The sequence below is a fragment of the Chiloscyllium plagiosum genome, chromosome 19, assembly GCF_004010195.1.
Source record: "Chiloscyllium plagiosum isolate BGI_BamShark_2017 chromosome 19, ASM401019v2, whole genome shotgun sequence".
Classification (NCBI taxonomy): Eukaryota; Metazoa; Chordata; class Chondrichthyes; order Orectolobiformes; family Hemiscylliidae; genus Chiloscyllium; species Chiloscyllium plagiosum.
Genome location: NC_057728.1, coordinates 43033823 through 43054123, shown reverse-complemented (window position 1 = coordinate 43054123; position 20301 = coordinate 43033823). Strand labels below are relative to the sequence as shown.

General features: G+C 40.8%; 1 protein-coding gene across 3 annotated transcripts in view; it reads left to right on the top strand.

The window, feature by feature from the left end:
- The window catches only part of lin7a (lin-7 homolog A (C. elegans)), a 65954-nt gene extending 45959 nt beyond the window's left edge, over positions 1–19995 (top strand). The window contains exons 3-6 of one of the 3 annotated variants that reach the window (XM_043709671.1): positions 8372–8443; positions 13436–13645; positions 14961–15167; positions 19520–19995. In XM_043709671.1, the coding sequence (XP_043565606.1) occupies positions 8372–8443; positions 13436–13645; positions 14961–15167 (489 nt within the window). In that variant the 3' untranslated portion in view covers positions 19520–19995. Of the gene's footprint in view, positions 1–8229; positions 8302–8371; positions 8444–13435; positions 13646–14960; positions 15168–19519 lie in introns of all 3 variants that reach the window. The other 2 variants (XM_043709672.1, XM_043709673.1) reach the window with 2 other exon arrangements.
- Positions 19996–20301: the final 306 nt, after the last annotated feature.

The following is a 20301-nucleotide window of genomic DNA, read 5'->3' as shown; positions in this document are numbered from 1 at the left end:
GTGTCAGTGTTTTCCTCTGTGCAAACTCCTTCTCTGACAGGTACCTCTCAGACAGTTCGGACTAGCAGTCTACATCAGTCGGTCTCTTGGCAGTTCTCTTCCAACTGTTCAAATTTTCCCCGGTCTTCTACCCCTAAGCATCAGATTGTTTCATTGGTTTCTAATATTGTCACTACAATAAATTTAAACTTGATTGGAGGTTGGTAATTTGGGGTATAATTTAAACTGATTGAATTGTTTTTATCACCATGCAAACAGCTACACTGATTGCTGGACCAAAAGGTTACATTATGTCTTGTTCAGAACACTTCGTGCTGTCAGGTAGTTCTGCCAGCATTTAACTTTCTTAAAAGGTACAGTACACCCACATCTTCATGACAATACTGATGGAAAATATTCAATTAGTGCTTCCCCATCTCCTCGGACTCCAGGCACAACTTCCTACTATTGTCCTTGATTGGCCCAAATCTTTCTCTAGTCATTCTTTTATTCCTGATACACCTATAGAAAGCTTTAAGGTTTCCTTGATCCCACCTGCCAACGACTTCTCATGTCCCCTCCTGCCTCTTATTAGCTCACTCTTTAGGTCTTTCCTGGTTAACTTGTAACTCTCAAGTGCCCTTACTGAGCCTTCACATATTATCCTAACATAAGCCTTCTTCTTCCTCTTGACTAGAGATTCAGCATCTTCAGTAAACCAATGGTTCCCTCGCTCAGCCACTTCCTCCCTGCCTGACAGGTACACACTTATCAAGGATGTGCAGTAGCTGTTCCTTGAATAAGCTCCACGTTTCAATTGTGCCCATCCCCTGCCTTTCCTTCCCCATTCTATGCATCCTAAATCTTGTTTAATCGCATCATAATTGCCTTTTCCCCCAGCAATAACTCTTACCCTGTGGTATACGCCTATCCCTTTCCATTGCTAAAGTGTACATAACTGAATTGTGGTCACTATTACCAAAGTGCTGTCCTACCTCCAACTCTAACACCTGCCCAGGTTCATTACCCAGCCTCGCCTCTTGTTGGCTTGTCCACATACTGTGTCAGGAAACCATCCTGCACACATTGTACAAAAACTGACCCATCTAAAGTACTCAAACTTTAGTATTTCCAGTCAATATTTGGAAAGTTAAAGTCCCCCATAACAGCTATCCTGTTACTCTCGCTCCTATCCAGAATTATCTTTGCTATCTTTTCGTCTACATCTCTGGAACTATTTGGAGGCCTATAGAAATCTCCCAACAGGGTGACTTCTCCTTTCCTGTTTCTAACCTCAGTAGACAAGCCCTCAAAAGTCCTTTCTGCCGCCATAATACTGTCCTTGACCGTCAATGCCATATCTCCCCCTCTTTTACCATCTTCTCTGTTCTTACTGAAACATCTAAATCCCAGAACCTGCAATAACTATTCCTGTCCCTGCTCTATTCATGTCTCCGAAATAGCCACCACATCGAAGTCCCAGGTACCAACCCATGCTCTAAGTTTACTCACCTTTTTCTGGATGCTCTTGGCGTTGAAGTAGATACACTTCAAACCACCTTCCTGCTTGCCCGGGAACTCTTGTGACCTTGAAACCTCATTTCTGATCTCACTACTCTCAACCTCCTGGACACTGGAATTACAATTTAGGTTCCCATCCCCTTGCTGAAATAGTTTAAACTCTCCCGAAGAGCATTAGTAAATTTCCGCCCCCAGGATATTGGTACCCCTCTGGTTCAGTTGTAGACCAACCTGTTTGTAGAGGTTCCACCTGTCCCAGAATAAGCCTCAATTATCCAAAGTATCCGAAACCCACCCTCCTGCACCATCCCTGTCGCCATGTAGGTTGATCTGGCTTAGCATGATCTCAGTCCTAAATTACTGAGGATTTTTATTGAGAATCATAGAATCCATACAGTGTGAAAGCAGGCCATTTAACCCGTTACGTCCACACCAATCCTCCAAAGAGCATCCAGCCCATAACTACCTCCTAGACAGTCTCTGTAACCCTGCATATCCCATTGCTAATTCACCTAACTTATCCATTCCTCGACACTTTGGGCAATTTAGCATGGCCAATCCACCTAACCTGCACTTTTTTGCTGTGGGAGAAAATTGGAGCACCCAGAGGAAACCCACACAGACATTGGGAGAATGTGTAAACTCTACCTAGGCAGTCACCCGAGGGTGGAATCGAAACTGTGAGGCAGCAATGCTAACCATGGCCACCTTGCAGTGCCAAATAGCTGAAGAATAGTTTTGACCCATCAACCACTGGGTTATGTGCCCAGCATGCTCCAGCTACACCACTTTGCTGCTGACTCGAGTAACAGAAGGTCAAGGTGAGAAGGTAAAGTCAAATACATTGCTTGCAAATATTCCCCAAACATTGCAGTCCAAAGCCCTCTTTAATGTTGGCAGCAGTGGAAAATATTTGTGCCATTCCATACAGTCACAGATTCCCATTTCATTGATGTTGTGAAAGAAATTTCTGTGTAAAAAATGTGAATTCTTGATTGTAAAGTACATACAGGCTTTCTACTATTTGGCTTTCCTTATATTGAATAATTTTTCATACCTTGAATACTGGATTATGTTGTTGCACTAGTTGTACTGGGATAGGCTGGCCAATAATATCCACTAGGAGAAAGTGAGTACTGCAGATGCTGGAGATCAGAGCTTAAAAATGTGTTGCTGGAAAAGCGCAGCAGGTCAGGCAGCATCAAAGGGGGAGGAGGAGAGCTTCTTCAAGGAAGGTATCCTTGCAAGAGGATTCGCAGTAGGTTAAATGCAAGAGGATTCGCAGTAGGTTTTCCTGAAGAAGGGCTTATGCCCGAAACGCCGATTCTCCTGCTCCTTTGATGCTGCCTGACCTGCTGAGCTTTTCCAGCAACACATTTTTAAGCAATAATATCCACTACAAACCAAAGGACCCCCATGGTTACCTTGACTATATATCCTCACACCCTACTTCCTGTAAAGACTCTATCCCACTCTCACAGTTTCTCGGTCTCTATCACACCTGTTCTGATGATGTCAACTTCGATGAAGTGACCTCTGAAATGTCCATCTTTTTCCTCAAATGAGAATTCCCCATAGGTGACAGGGCTATCAGCTGGGTCTGATCCATCTCCCCCACTTCAGCCCTCACCCCCTTTCTTCTCTCCCACAACAGCAATAGATTCCCCCTTGTCCTTACCTCCCACCCCACCACCACCCACATCCAGAGGATCATTAGCTCCCATTTCCATCATCTGCAGTGGGATGCCACCACCAGATACACTCTCCCCTTCCCTTCCCTCCCCTGTCAGACTTCCACAAGTACCATTCCATCCAGGATACTGTGGTTCATTCCTCCTTCACTCACAATAACCCACAGACCCGTGGCACCTTCCCCTGCAATAGAAGGTGTAACACCTGCCCATTTAATTCCTTCCTTCCTCAATATCCAAGGACCAAATATGCCACCTAGGTGAAGCAGTACTTTTACCTGCACTTCACTCACTCCAGTCCACTGCATTTGTTGCTCACAACGTCATGTCTTCTATGTTGGAAAAATGAAGCCTAGACTGGGTGACCACTTTGCAGAACACCTACATTCTGTCCGCAAAGAAGACCCTGAGCTTTTAGTTGCTTGCCACTTCAACACACCACCATGTTCCCTGGCCAATATCGATCTCAAGCTTGCTAGACTACTCCAGTGCAGCTCAAGCTGGAAGAACAGCACCTATTTTCCACCTGGGAACTCTGCAGCCTTCTGGACTTAACATCAAGCTCAACAATTGTAAGGTTTGAGGCATCTTCTCCTGTGTCCAACCCCCACCCACGTGGCCTTGCTATGATTTGGTCTGCTATTACACAGAACCTATTGCTAGGCAGTAATTATCCCTATTGGTCTCTTTTGGGCTCTATCTCCACCTGTTGTTTGCTCGTTATGCCCCCCTTGCCACCACCCCCACCACCACCTTATCTTCAGCATTATGAAAATGTTTTCCTAGCTACCACCAGTTCTGAGGAAGAGTCATTGGACCCAAAACGTTAACTCTGATTTCTCTCCACAGATGCTGCCAGACATGCTGAGCCTTTTTGTTTTTGTTACATAGATGCACCGTTGACTGCACATTGGTGCTAGTATTATTATATTTTTCTCAGAGTGCTTTGGTAGTTATGAGTCACTGTCTGATAATATCACAAAACACTGACTTGAAATTCATGAGATGACTATTGATATAAATATCAGCTTGCCAAAATGTAATGTCTGTATCACCTATACCCGCAGAAATACTTTAGATTTTCCTTCTGTCGTAGATGACTCGAAAGTGTGGTGCTGGTAAAGCACAGCAGGTCAGGCAGCATCCACAGAGCAGGGGAATTGTCAGTGTTATGGCTCAGCATATCCCCAATTCCTCCATTATCATCAAAACAGAGGATCAACGCTAGTTCAAAAGGAAGTTATGCCAGGAACAGCATCAGGCTACCTAAAAGTGAGATGTCAACCTGGTGAAGCTACTACACTTCTATGTCGGACAGCATATGCAGTGAGTCGTAGAGCTACGCAATTGCATAGCCAATGGATCTGATCTAAGCTCTGCAATCTTGTCACATCTAATCTTGAATTATGGTGAATTAATGAACAACTCAGTGGAGGAAAATGCTGCACAGAAATCCCCAGCCTCAATGATTAGGTAACCCACCACATTGGTGCAAAATATAAAAGGCATAGTATTTGCAAATATCTTCAACTGGAAGTGCTGAGCAATTGAAATATCTTTCACTGCATAAATACCAGCCTTCAGCCAATTCAGTTCACACCATGGGGTTGTTCACTGATGACTACACAATGTTCAAAACCATTCAAAACTACTCATACTGAAGCTGTACATGTCCAACAATAGCACAACTGATCAATATCCACGTTTAGTCTGACAAATGAAAAGTAGCATTCACAACACGTCTGATGTTGATCATCTTCAGCAAGAAAGAATTCAAACATTGCCCCTTGACATTCAATGGCATTACCACTGCTGAATTCCACACTATTGACATCAAGGAGCTCATCATTGACCAGATATGAACTGTACTGTTAGTCAGGCTGCTGCACGGAGAGAGACATTGGTACAAGTCAATGACATACTGCTGAAAATGAGATGCTAGCCAGGAGGCTGCAGTGAGATAGAGGTACCAGTCGCTGATAGGCTAGAAATGCTCAGTGTAAAAACTGCTGACACGCTGGGGGAAATCTCTTGTGGACTGAGGATGACCAGAGTCCAGATACTTCTTGGGACCAAATATATTCTGCAAAAAAAAATAAGAAAAATGAAGTAATGCCTTATTTGGGTGAGGAGCAATGAGTTAATGCTACCTTGGTCCCTGGTCTAGAGCCAGGAAGGTAAAGACATGCAATAAGCAGATGACGCTGAGCCAACTGGAAAAAGACACCACAACTAGAGAGAGACAAAGAAGGGAAAAAGGTAAAAAGAAGATTCTCGAGGCATGCAACCAGCAAAACCTCGGAGACCAACTATCTCAGCAGCAGACTCTATGTTAAGGATGTGGTGACATCTCAAGAGAGAGAGAGGGAGAGAGTGCACAGTCTGGCCAGCATTAGCTCTCATCAGCAGCAACAAGCAGTTATCTTGATTGAGTATTAGTTTCATATGCTGTGACTACTCAGGGAGTGTCAGAAAACTAATGGGTGTATAAATAGGTTCTAGTTCAGTTTGTGGGAAAATATGTCAGTTTTAGTTTGTAATAAAACATACAAGAAATATGTCCATTGTTTAATGCATTAATAAAGTAACCTGTGAAGTTATGAGAATTGACTCTTTCTGTACATGCCTGCAGCTGCAGTTGGTGATTGGCGGAATCAAACAGGCACCAACAGCACCAACCAATTGTATAGTATAGTTAGAAGAGACAGTCAGAGACTAGGAATCCTTCAGCAATTAAGTCACCTCCAGACTCCCTAAGCCAATCAACCAGCAATAAAGTTCAAGTCAGTAGTGTAATGTAACTCTGTGCACTTGCCTAGATGCATACAACTTCAACAAATCTCAGTGTTTACTAATCTCCAGATGTGATTAGCACCACATCCATAGGTCTTCAGCCCTTGATCACCAACACTCAGTTGTGGCAGACTACTATATGTGTGGTGCACTGCAGAATTTCAAAGCTTCTTAAGTAGCACCTTCCAAGCCAAGAACATTACCATTGAGAATGACAAGGACAGCAGATATTTGAAAATACCATTCTCTGCAAATTCCCCTCAAAGCCACTTACCATCCTTACTTCCAAATATATCACCATTTCTTTAGTGTGCCTGGGTCAAAATTCTGGAGCTGTCTTCCCAAAGCCATGTACCTAAACCAAGTCATCTGTCGTGGTTCAAGAAGCAACTGACAACATTTTTTTCCAGGGCAGTAAGGGATGGGCAATAAATACTGACCCACCCAATGAAGCAACCAGCCTAAATAACAAAAAAAAGTAGCCTATAATGTTCACACCACCAGCATTCTATGTGATGTCCATCTCCAACATGAGATAATGTGACCATGTTCCCATGGTGGATTCCAGTAACCACTCAGACATTTCCTTCATTTTCTGTGTAATGCCACACAACATACCGATATTTTCTCCCATTTTAGCACTCTGAAGGGTCTGTTCTCTCTACGACATAACAATTCATCCTTCAATCACCCCTACAACCCCATCTGCTTCCTACTACACCTTTTCTCACCAGAACATACAGTTTCATTTTACCTCTCCCTTCAATTGAAACTTTATTTGTACTGCTTTCAATGTAGTGCACTATATTCACTGCTCATGATGTATTATCCTCTAATTCAATGGCACCAAATGCAGACTGGATGGCCACTTTGTGAAACACTTCTATTCAATCTGAGCATCACTTTCGGTTTTCAGTCGTTCTCTACCTAGCGTTCTTTCTAGCCTTTCTCTATTTGTCCTGTTACAGTGTACTAATAGAGCTGAACACAAGGTCAAGGAGCAATACTCAGTATTTGTGACTCAACATTGAGTTCAAAAATTTTCAATGATGGTAATAATGTCCCTTTATTCTTTTCTTTGCAGTTATTTTTCTCACTTATTTTTCTCTTATTGCCTTTGCTTTTAGTTATTGGCAGCTATTCAGGGTCCTACTATTCACACATCCTCTAGACAAGGCCCAGGCTAGGACAGTAAATTAGGGCCCATTAAGCAGTATCCAGGGCTTTAGGCAGCCCAATATGCGCTACTCATAGGTGCCACTGTTTGGGTCAGGGTTTCGCTTAGGTGGCGTGGACCAGGAGGAGAACAGTAACTGATTTATTTTCTCTCTGTCTGTAGCCATTCGATGATCTTTACTCAATTTGTTATTTTCTTGTACAGTGAAACCTTTTGCTATTTAACCTGTCCTACCATCCACCCTGACTTATAGTTTCCCTTTTATTCTTTTCAACATCCCATCTTTCATTTACGCAAAACCTTTTGCAATTCTGACTTTTTCTCATTCTGATGAAATGTCACAGCTATGAAATGTTAACTGTGCTTTTCTCTTCCCAAATGATGTCAGACTTGATGAGTATCTTCAACAGTTTATCTTTGTTTCAGATTTCCAGCTGTATTTTATGTTGGATAACAAAATGTTCTACCAGGCATATACCCAAATGCAATTACATTTGTAAACCACGTCTATTTACCATTACCAACTAAAAAAGCATTACTATCGTCCACTTTTTCTCTACACCGTTTGCTTTATTATATCTTTTTAGTTTCCATCTTTTCTCATACTTTATTGTCTTTTCTCATTATCTTCTTTCACACTTTTTTTAACGCTCTCACTTTGCAATTTTTCTTGATCATTCTTTATCTCTCAAACTAACACTGTTCTAGAGTGCCCTTCTTTATCTGAGATGGGAAGAGGCATCCGGTTAGATTCACACACGTATTGGGACATAATTTTTAACCGTTTCACCACAGATGGAAAGAGGCATTACCTCACCTTACAAACAATACAATTCAAGAGAAAAAAATTCAAGAGAAAAATGCTTTTTACATTAAGGGAATCTGTTGCTGAACATCTTAATTTCCCAATTATTTGCATATAATATCTAAACTTCTCGAATATACATTGCGATAAATGACAATATAAAACCAAAACTGCTTGAAAATATTTTCAAGATCTAAGCAAGATCTGTACTGCTTTAAGCTGTGAGTAATTAATTCTTCTGTGATTTGCAAATAATTTTTCAGGTTTATCAGTACATGCATGAGACAATAACCATCAGTGGCTGCCCAGAATTCAGAGCTCGCGCAACCGCAAAGGTATGCCATGTGGAGGTACCAGATAATGTGTTGTAATTGTGTTTTAATTTTGTGTACATGTGTATTTCAGGTGTTCGAGAGTATATATGAGAATTTAGACATCAGTGGCAGCCCAGAAGGTAGAGCCAGTGCTACTACCCAGGTAATATCTTTAATAGGACCCAGTATTCACTGATTTTTCTGATTAGATTAACAAATTCCTTTCATGGTCAATGGTACTAACTTCCTTGCAATGCAGCAGATAGTGCTGGATGAAAATGGAAATTAATGTGTGATGACTTGCTGTCAGAACAAGACAGTGAAATTAATTTCACACTTTCTATATAGATACACCAAATTTGATCTGGTCACTTCTGGGCTTTCCAGACGTTTCTTTCTTACTGTAGTGTAGCTTCATTTTGTTTTTATATTGCTGATTGTATAACTTGCTTTGCAAATTAAACAATTGCTGATAGAAAGGCTACCTAAATATGTACCAGTATGTTTATAAGACTCATAATTGTCTTCATGGAAAAGTCAATACGATTTGTGCAAATTACAATCATGGTGATTATTCACACAAAAAGCTCAACTTAGAGTCAGGAAAATTTGCATACCCAGCCTATAATAGAAGATGCAGATAGGACTTTAATCTTATAGTGTGAAGTTTTGGGGTAAGTTGTCAACTAATGACTGTTGGGAATGTTAAAAATCACAGTGCCCACCTCTTTTAATAATATTGTATGTATTGTCTTAGCACAACAGTTTGTTTTGTTGTATTGGAAGTTGAATTTTCTGCTTCCTTCTGGGGTAATATCTGACATTGCTTGTTGTCTGAGTGTTGAGCAAAGAGTTATTGACAATGCATTTTTTTTTAGGGATATGGGATTCTGCCAGCTGTTACTTTGGTTTGTTTGCCTTGTGAAAGTTTTGAAGGGCTGAACATAGAATTGATAAGTTGCGAATGAGGCCAAGTTCAACAGTTTGTTTGATTCCTGACGTAATGGTGGCAGGGGTGTGATCAGTATTTCTAACATGCAGGATTGCAGGTGTACTCTGGCTGCTGTAATATTTTGCTTGCTGTTTCTTTTCCAGCAGCAGATAATTTACTAATCTGAGTGTTGGATCTGCTTAAAAGCTTTTTGTTTGTAGAACTTGGGAACAAAAGCACAACCCCACCTATCAGTTGTGTTATTTATATTTTATATCCTTCCTTGAGCAAACTTTATTTTCTCATTGTTTTTATTTACGCAGTGTTGCTGGCTGGTCAGTATTTATCGCCCATCCCTAGTTGCCCTTGAAGAGGTGATGGTAAGCTGCTGCCTTAAAGCACTGCAGCCCAGATTCTTTAGGTAGATCCGTGATCCCATTCTGTTGGGAATTCCAGGAATTTGACCCAATGGTAATGAAGGAATGTCATTATATTTCCAAGACAGGATGGTGCATGGTTTGGAGAGGAATTTGCAGGTGATGGAGTTCCCGTGCATTTTACACCTTTGTTTTTCTAGATGGAAGTGGGTTTGAAAGGTGCTGTCTCAGGAGCTTTGGTGAATTTCTGCGGTGCATCTTATAGATGGTACACACTGCTGCTGCTGAATATCAGTGATGGAGCAAGTGGATGCTTGTGAATGTGCTACCAATCAAGGGAATGTTTTGTCCTGGATGATGGTAAGCTTTTTGAGTGTTGTTGGAGTTTGCACCCATCCAGCCAAGTGTGGAGTACTCCATCACTCTCCTGCCCTGTGTTTTGTAGATAGTGGACAGCTCTGGGGAGTCCTCAGAGTTGCTCACTGAAGGATTCCTAGCTTCTGTAGCCACTGTTTTTATATGGTGGGTCCAGTTAAGTTTCTAGATTAGAGTGGTGCTAGAAAAGCACAGCAGGTCAGGCAGCATCCAAGGAGCAGGAAAATCGATGTTTCGGGCAAAAGCCCTTCATCAGGAATGAAGGCAGGGAGCCTCTGGGGTGGAGAGATAAATGGGAGGCGGGGTGGGGCTGGGGAGAATGTAGCCAAGAGTACAATAGGTGGATGGAGGTGGGGATGATAGGTCAGAGAGGAGGGTGGAGCGGATAGGTGGGAAGGGAGATTGGCAGGTAGGACAGGTCATGGGGACAGTACTGAGCTGGAAGGCTGGAGCTGTGGTAAGGTGGGGGGAGGGGAAATGAGGAAACTGGTGAAGTCCACGTTGATGCCCTGGGGTTGAAGTGTTCCGAGGTGAAAGATGAGGCGTTCTTCCTCCAGGCATCGGGTGGTGAGGGAGCAGCGGTGGAGAAGGCCCAGGACCTGCATGTCCTCGGCAGAGTGGGAGGGGGAGTTTAAATGTTGGGCCACGGGACGGTGGGGTTGATTGGTGCGGGTGTCCCAGAGATGTTCCCTAAAGCGCTCTGCGAGGAGGCATCCAGTCTCCCCAAAGTAGAGGAGACCGCATCGGGAGCAATGGATACAATAAATGATATTGGTGGATGTGTAGGTGAAACTTTGATGGATGTGGAAGGCTCCTTTGGGGCCTTGGATGGAGGTGAGGGAGGAGGTGTGGGTGCAGGATTTGCAATTCCTGCATGGCAGGAAAGGGTGCCAGGACGGGAGAGTGGGTTGTTGGGGGGCGTAGACCTGACCAGCTAGTCACGGAGGGAACGGTCTTTGCGGAAAACGGAAAGGGGTCAGGAGGGAAATATATCCCTGGTGGTGGGGTCGGTTAAGTTTCTGATCACCAGTAACTCCCAGGATGTTAATAGTGGGGGACTCAGTGATGGCAACACCATTGACTCTCAAGGACAGTGGTTAGATTCTCTTGCTGGAGATGCTCGTTGCCTGGGATTTGTGTGGCACAAGGTTACTTGCCACTTTTTTATCCCAAGCCTGGATATTGTCCAGGACTTGTTGCATTTGGACATCGACTGCTTCAATGTCGGAGGAGTCGCGAATGGTACTGAACATTTTGTGATCATCGGTGAACACCCCTACTTCTGATCTTATGATGCTTGACAGGATAAATATGAAGAATCTCTCTTCCCTTGTGGTAGAGTCTAGGACCAGATGACAGAGTCTCAGAAGAAAGGGGTGCCAATTTAAGACTGAGATGAGGAGAATTGCTTCTGAATTTTATGAATCTTTGGAACTCCTTGCCACAGAGATCTGTTTGGGCAGAGTTCTTAAGTGTATGCAAGGCTATGATAACTTCTTGATCAGCAAGGGAATCAAGAAGGAGAATACAAGGAAGTGGATGTAGGGATTATCAGAGCAGCCATAATCTTTTTTTTATTCATTCACAGGATGTGGCTATTGCTAGCTAGGTCAGCATTTATTGCCCTTTCCTAATTGCCCAGAGGGTAGCTAAGAGTCAATCACATTGCTGTGGGTCTGGAGTCACATGTAGGCCAGACCAGGTGAGGAAGGCAGTTTTCTTCCCAGAAGGACATTAGTGAACCAGATTGGTTTTTCTGACAATCAACAATGGTTTCATGGGTTATCATTAGACTCTTAATTCCAGATTTTAATTAATTTCAAACTTTGCTATCTGCTGTGGTGTGATTTGAACCCAAGTCCCTAGAACATTACCTGTATCTCCAGATTAATAGTCTAACAATAATATCACTAGGCCATCACCTGCCCCTTAATTGAATGGTGGAACAGGCTTGAGGGGCACAACAGCTCACTCTTGTTCCTATTTCTTCTTGTCTTCTGGTTGAGGGAAGGTCAATAATGAAGCAGTTGAAGATGGCTCGACCTAAGACACTATCCTGAGGAACTCCTGCAGTGTGCCTTGGCGCTGAGATGACTAACGTCCAACAGGCACAATCATCTTTGTGTGCCAGTTATGACTCCAACCAGTGGAGAGTGTGCCCTCAATTCCCATTGATTCCAGTTTTGCGAGGTTCCTTGATGCCACATTCAGTCAACTACTGCCTTGCAGTCAAAGTCTGTCATTCTCACTTCTGTATTGAGACATGTCTCTGTACTAGATCTAATTAACCTGAAAGATGATCTCCCCACTGTTCCCTATTGATGCCAATGTCAGTTATCACAAGACATTGCTTTTCATTTAGCCATGTGACATGGTGAAATCAGTGCAAAGTGGGGAAGTGAAAATTATGGCTCAATTCTGAAATTGTGAGCATTATCTCATGTAAAGACTGGGCCCATGCTAATGACACCTCCTAGCCTTTGAAATTGTATCATGTTTAGCTCTTGCAAATATGTCGATACTGAAGTTCACTTAGAACTTAGATTTTCTCTTAGATTTCAAGACTATCAGGAATAGTTTTAAGATGAGAGCAGAAAGATATAAAAAAGACAATGGGAGCAATTTTTTTTAAGAGTGAAATGTGAGAAATTGTGTGAAATGAACTTCCAGAGGTAGTGATGGATGCAGGTACAGTTACAATGTTTAAAAGATATATAGATAATTCATGAATAAGAAATGTTTAGAGGGATATGGGCCAAGTGCAGACAGATGAGACTAATTTAATTTGCGATTATGGTCAGCATGGACTGGTTGGACCAAAGGGTCTGTTTCTATGGGTTATGACTCTATAACAAAGGCCTTTCTCGCTCAGTCGTTTAAGGCATAATTAATTTATTTGTCAGCTTACACATTTACCAGCAACTGAAAGCACATTTTTTGATTGAGCAGCAGCTAGAATCAATATTATTCAAAGGGCTATTGAAGTGTAGTGGTACTGTCCCTGTGTCTGCAATGCGTAGGCTTGGGTTCAAGCCTCACTTGCTCCAGATGTGTGCCATAACATCTCTAAACAGTCCGATTGGTAATATCTACCCACTGTCCCAAAACCAAGTTTCCTCACTCTGTAACTTTATGCATTTGCAACATGGAAGTTAGATGAGTGAAAAGCCAGAGTCTCAGATAACTGAGGTGAGGTCTCAAGTCAGTTTTACAGTCTATGAAAGTTGACACATGTTTTGACTTCTATTGTTTCAGAACTTTCTAGTAAAGAAAAGACAAATATTTTATTGTCATTTCAAGACAAAAATGTTGAACTTATCACAGGCTGATTTTAGAAGTATTGACCATTGCTATCAGTTAACATTTTTGAAACAATGTACAGAGGTGAAAATATAGACGTAGGTTGTGTGTTATAGGAAAAGTCAATATTTGATTTTGTTTCTATGGAACTGAGTTTCAGAATTTCTTTCAGGCCACTGTTGCTGCTTTTGCTGCAAGTGAAGGTCATTCTCACCCCCGGGTTGTGGAATTGCCAAAAACTGAAGAAGGTCTTGGTTTTAATGTAATGGGTGGAAAGGAACAAAATTCACCAATCTACATCTCTCGTATTATTCCTGGAGGTGTTGCCGATAGACATGGGGGCTTAAAGCGTGGTGATCAATTATTGTCTGTCAATGGAGTGGTAAGTCAATGACCTCGTTCAGCTAAAGTAGACATTTACACTTGAGTCATGCGGTTTTTTGGAATAATTTCAATGTGATCAGTCTATTTTGTACTACTTACATCACTATTCCATTTAATTCATCCAATTTTACATTACAAGAAAGATCTATCATTTTGGAGTAGTATGAAAGAAGGGCTGAACATAGTCATCTGTGGAGTTCTGTTTATCAGTCCTCCAACGAGAATTTTTATTATCTACTGTTTGTTGCAAAAGCTTAACATTTATTTAATTTAAAATTAAGAAAAACAAACATAAGGCTGAATATATCATGAGCAACTTGCTGATTTAACTAGAAATTCAGTATTATTAATTGGAGCAAAAATAACAGCTGGCATTTAACATATAACAAAGTGTTACAGGTCAGTGACCATATTGATATTAAAGTGAAAAGTTGTGAATATTATTATGCCCCATCGGTCACCCTGCAATCCAAGGGCTAATAGCTTGCTTTAAAATTCCAAAAGTAGAGTACACAATCCCTTTCCAAACATATCATGTTAAATGTATCAAAGTGTAACAAAACCAGAACCAAGACCAAATAAATCCTCCATAGAGCAATTTTCCAAAAATGACAAATGGTAGGAATCTGGTCCAGAATTTAGTCATGGTAACTTTGTTCTAGCCTGTTAGCTCTTGTTGAATGCATTGTATCATGTCATGCTAATTTGTTTGAAACCTTTCTTTGTTTTTGACCAGTTTTCAAAAATGAGTGAAAGCAAAAAGTCTTTTTTCTTTTTTGTGCATTTCATGATAATATACTGAGTTGACTTGCTGGCACTCCTATACTCAAAGCTCAGGAATTTAGTCAAGAATTTGTTTTTCATGACATAATGAAATTTTATTCAGTTTTATATTGTTTTCACATTAAACATCAATTTGGTGCTAAATGACTGAAAAAAAAGTATTTTTTTTTAGAAGGGACTGCCAACATATTTGAAATTTATATATTTTCCATTGGGAACAAATGTGTTTGCTTCAGGCCATCCCTGAAATGAAATTATTTTTGCCTCGACTACCTCCTCTGCTTACTCTGCACCGTTGTCTTGGTGTGGAACTGTGAATGCCAACAATGCAGCTGTAAACTTTCTTTTACCACTGGTCAAAAGATTTGTGTTCAAGCCCCACCCCTGGCAGATATATATATAATAACCTCTCCATGCAGGTTGATTAAAATAATCATAGCTGTGAATTTACAATATTATTCATTGGCACAAAGCAGGTTTTCTGGACTTCGATTTGGAGTGTAGGGAATAAAATGTATTTGTTCTTTCAGAGTGTTGAAGGGGAACACCATGAAAAGGCAGTTGAATTACTAAAGGCTGCTCAGAACAGTGTTAAACTGGTAGTTCGTTACACGCCCAAGGTGTTGGAGGAAATGGAAGCAAGATTTGAGAAGCTGCGAACTGCCCGGCGCAGACAACAACAACAACTTCTGCTCCAACAGCAACAGCAGCAAATCCAACAAAATCATATGTCGTAGGTGAGAATATTCATCTTTATTTCAAGAGATGTGCTCAGCTTGGGAGTTTAGACATATATAATTTCCTAGTGATATTCACCACAGCATCTGACTATGTTGATGTAATGACCATGCACATACTTTCAAGAGACAACTTTATTTCGTCAAAGCGTAGAGTTCAATACACCAGAAGTACACAAAATTGTACCTTTTTTATGTCCTCAGTGTTGATCAAAAACATCAAACAACTAAACCAATCATTAATATCTAGCATTGTCAGTTTACATAGCCTCACATACAATGTGAGGTATGCATTAATGCACACACAGATTTTGACAGACAGCTTTGCAATATCTGTTTTGGCCAAAGGGTCAGTTATTGTTACTCCTCATGGTAGACTGGTTACACCAAGATTAGATCACATGGAATAGAGGGACAACTAGGTATTTGGGTACAGAACTGGCTCAAAGGTAGAAGATGGTGGAGTGTTGGGGGTAGGGTGGTGCTGTGGTGGAGGGTTGCTTTTCCGACTGAAGGCCCATGACCAGTGATGTGCCACAAGGATCGGTGCTGGGTCCACTGCTTTTCGTCATTTACATAAATGATTTGGATGTGAATAGGAGGTATAGTTAGTTAGTTTGCAGATGACACCAAAATTGGAGGTTTAGTGGACAGTGAAGAACGTTATCTCAGAGTATAATGGATCTTGATCAGATGGACCAATGGACTGAGAAGTGGCAGATGGAGTTTAATTTAGATAAATTTAAGGTGCTGCATTTTGGAAAAGCAAATCTTAGCAGGACTTATACACTTAATGGTAAGGTCCGCGGAGTATTGCTGAACAAAGAGAACTTGGAATCTGGGTTCATAGTTCCTTGAAAGTGGAGTCACACATAGATAGGATAATGAAGGTGGCGTTTGGTGTGCTTGTCTTTATTGGTCAGTGCTTTGAGTATAGAAGTTGGGAGGTCATGTTATGGCTGTACAGGACATTGATTAGGCCACTTTTGGAATACTGCATGCAGTTCTTGTCTCCCTGCTATTGGAAGGATGGTGTGAAACTTGAAAGAGTTCAGAAGAGATTTACAAGGAACTTGATGAGGTTGCAGGTTTTGAGCTGAAGAGAGAGGCTTGAATCGACTGGGGCTATTTTCCCTTGAGCATCGGAGGCTGAGGGGTGACCTTTTAGAGGATTATGAGGGGCATGGGTAGGGTGAATAGCCAAGGTCTTTTCCACAGAGTAGGGAGTCAAAACCAGAGGCATAATGTTAAGGTGAGAGGGGAAAGATTTAAAAGGGACCTATGAGGCAAGTTGTTCACGCAGAGGGTGGTGCATGTATGGAAGGAAGTGGTGGAGGCTGGTACAGTTACAACATTTCAAAGGCATCTGGTTAGGCATATGAATAGGAAGGGTTTAGGGGGAAATGAGACAAGTGCTGGCAAATGGGACTAGATTTATTTAGGGTAACTGTTCAGCATGGACGAGTTGGAATGAAGGGTCTGTTTCCCTGCTGTATATCTCTATGACTCTAATTATATGACAAACAGTGTATGTTTCTAGATTGGAAATATATGGTTCTTTGGTTATTCACGCAATGTACATTATCCCAGCCTTCAGTAAGTCCTTGATCTTGCATGCTATTCGTTATTAGAAGAGGAATTGAACACTTGTTGTGCTGTTGTGCTTCACTTCTACAGGGTGTGGGTGTGACAACATTTTGAATAGTGTGCGCAGTTTTGGTCCTCTTAAAGGTGGAATGCATTCAGAAGTTTACTAGATTGATAGCTGGAATGTGGTAGGTTGTCTTATGAAGAGAAGTTGAACAGGCTGAGCTTATTTCCACTGGAGTTTAGAAGAGGGATGACTTTATTTAAGTTTATGATCTTTCATGGTCTTGACAAGATGGATGTAGAAAGGTTGCTTCTCATGAGTTACTCCAAAACTAGTAGACGGCACTATTTTAAAATTAGGTCTTGCCCTTTTAGGACAGAGATGAGAATTTTTATTTCTGTTAGAGGGTTGTAAGACTTTGGAAATCTCTCTTCAGAGACAATGAAGACAGGTCATATAATATTTTGAAGGTCGATAGTAGATTCTTATTAAGCAAGGGAATCAAAGGTAATTGGGAGAGGTAGAAACGTGGAAATCTCTCTTCAGAGACAATGAAGACAGGTCATATAATATTTTGAAGGTCGAGGATTGTAGATTCTTATTAAGCAAGGGAATCAAAGGTAATTGGGAAAGGTAGAAACGTGGAATTTGAAACACAAATCAGCCATGACCTTATTGAATGATGGAGCAGACTTGAGAAAAATGGTTGTTGTCTTTTCAATTTATGTATGTATATTCTATTTACAAATTTCAAGCAAAGTCAAGCCTACATCGTTCTCATATTCAATAAAGTTTGTTCTGTTTCATATTCTCACATCTAGCATCCATCTTTCACTAATAAAGATGCACATGTTAGGAAAGATATCAAAGGAAACATAGGAGGCAGGATTGCTCAAGGACAAAGGGTGGCCCAGTGCTTAGCACTGATGCCTCACAGCACTATGGTCTCTGGTTCACTTCCAGCCTCAGGTGGTTGTCTGTATAGAATTTGCACATTCTCCCTGTGTCTGCATGAGTTTCCTCCAGGTGCTCTGGTTTCCTCCCACAATCCAAAGATGTGCAGGTTAGGTGGATTGGCCATGCTAAATTGCCCGTAGTGTCCAGGCTAGGTGGATTAACCATGGGAAATGCAGGATTATAGGATTGGGAGTGTAAGTCTGGGTGGGTTGCTCGTCAGAAGGTTGGTGTGGACTCGATGGGCTGAATGGCCTGCTCCACACTATAGCGTTTCTATGACAATATTACAGTTCTCCAAAGATGAGGTGGCTGCAGGAGAAATCGAAGACTAAATTAATTTGCTTAGATCTAGATATATTCTGTAGGATGCCAACTAATGGAGAAGGAAAAAAGGTGCAAATTTGCAAGGAAGTTAGAGATACAAAAACTTGAATTCCATAGTAATGGAGCTGTTCAGTTATCCTAATAGCACTGATATAGTATTACTGACACCAGAGATGGAAAAGAGCTTCTTGAATGTGTTCAGGAGAATCTTCTTAGTTAATACATTCAGGCTCAAGACAAGACACATTGTTGAATCTGGTTCTGAGGATATGATGGGCTAAGGACAGTGAGCATCAGCAGGGAAAGAAAAAAAATTAACGCTAATAAATTGTCTGGGATCAAGCCGGAGTAACATTGAATTGGTAGAGGGATAATTTTAGTGCATTGAAAAAAACTTGTGTAAATTGGAATGTAAGGTTGGCAGGAAAACCTGCACCAGCACTGTCAGGCTGCATTCTTAAAAGGAGAGGGTTGGGCATGCAAAACCAAAAGAGCTTTGAATGATAAAAAAGCTGGAGGGTAAGATGAAGTAATAAAAGAGTGCTTCTGCTCGATGTCAGAGAATCTGATGATCAAGTGAAAATTGGAAATTCAGAGAGCCAATGCAAAAGCAGGTAAAGGAACCGAAAAGTTTGAAAGGTTAATGGGAGTTAGCTAGAAAGGGAGTCCAAAATATTTTGATTGAAATATAACAAAGGTAAAGGGGTTGCAAGGGGAGAGAGAAAATTAGTTATGTACCAATAAAGGGGATGTAAACATTGCGGTACCAGTCATGTTGACCGTTAGTAATACTTAAACCAAGTCAGACTGTCATGGATTCAAGCCCCATTGTAGGAATTTGTATATAGTTTCCAACCTGGTACTTCAGTGTAGTGCTGAGGAAATATTGCATTGTTGCAGGTGCTGTCTATTGAATGAGGCATTAAACTGAGGTCCCTCCTCCCCCCTCAGATGGATATAAAAGAGCTTGTGGCAGAGTGCCAAGAGAGTAGTTCCTGTGTCTTGGCCAAAACTTTTCCTTCAACTAACAAAACAAATTGTGATCATGAATGTCTTTGCTTTTATGCAAATTGGCTGTAATGTTATCTGACATCAAGTGATTAAACTTCAGAACAAAACATGGAATGCTTTAGGGTGACCTGAGGTTGTGAACAGGACTGCATGAATATGAATCCTTTTTTCCCTTCCTTTGAGCTTTGTGATGGTTTTAACCACCATGGGAGGGATGGAAAATCAGCCAGAATTTCCATTTCTGCTCAATGTACCATCCTTGAGAATAAAGCATGTTTGAAGTTTGTTATAAATGTAAGCATTATTAGATTACTATCGAGACAAATTAGACTGATGTAGATTATTTCAATATATTATTGTTGAAAGCTGGAAAATAATATTTAACTTGATAACCAATTCAACCAAATGAAAGTCTTTCTTGAAGAAACAATGCTGCTCTCAGATTTTGTCCTTTTTGTTAAATTCTCAGATTTGTCAAGATCAATCTTCCAGACACCAAGTTCAGAACGAAACCTGGTCTGCTTATGGCTATTTGCCATCTAAGAAGACTGTTACAAATTGCTGTGGGAGATGCAAAATGTTCAGATAGATCATTTGCGATAAATGTAGATAAATCAAATGCAAGATAATGTGTACATCATGTTGTAAATGATTGTGAAGTTTTAGCTAAGCTTATTGTAGCTTAGATCGAAATGGCACAAGGTTTTTTGCAAAGTAATAGAACACAAGTATTAAGAGTCATAGTAAGTGTTACAATTTTTTTCAATATGATTCTGTTTCATTGCACCCTAATATGCAGAGTTTGGACAGAGAGCTGTACAAGATTTTCAATTCATTCAGAATAGTTTGCAATTTTTAACTAGAAGAAGATTGCATTGTTATAAAAATAACCTGAAACAAATGGTATTTCTAAAGGAAGCATTAAAAAGATATCATATTTTAAAATTGTTATTCTTTTTCTAATGCACAATATAAGATTTTATTTTTCCAATTACTTATTTTAAATTAAAACCTTGTGCCTAATCATAAAAGCCAAGTTGTAGTTAGCTTTGTGAAAAATGTTTAGATACATAGTCAAATGCTGTTTGACACAAGAGGAGCATATCATATTGAATGACGAGATAAAGTGAGACTGGTTACTCAGTCTGCTGTATTGCAATATTGCCAACCTTCTTTCTGCTGATTGAAAGATACGGAGTGCAAATGATAGACAGCTCATCAAGAAGGTTCCTTGCACTTGTCATTTATATC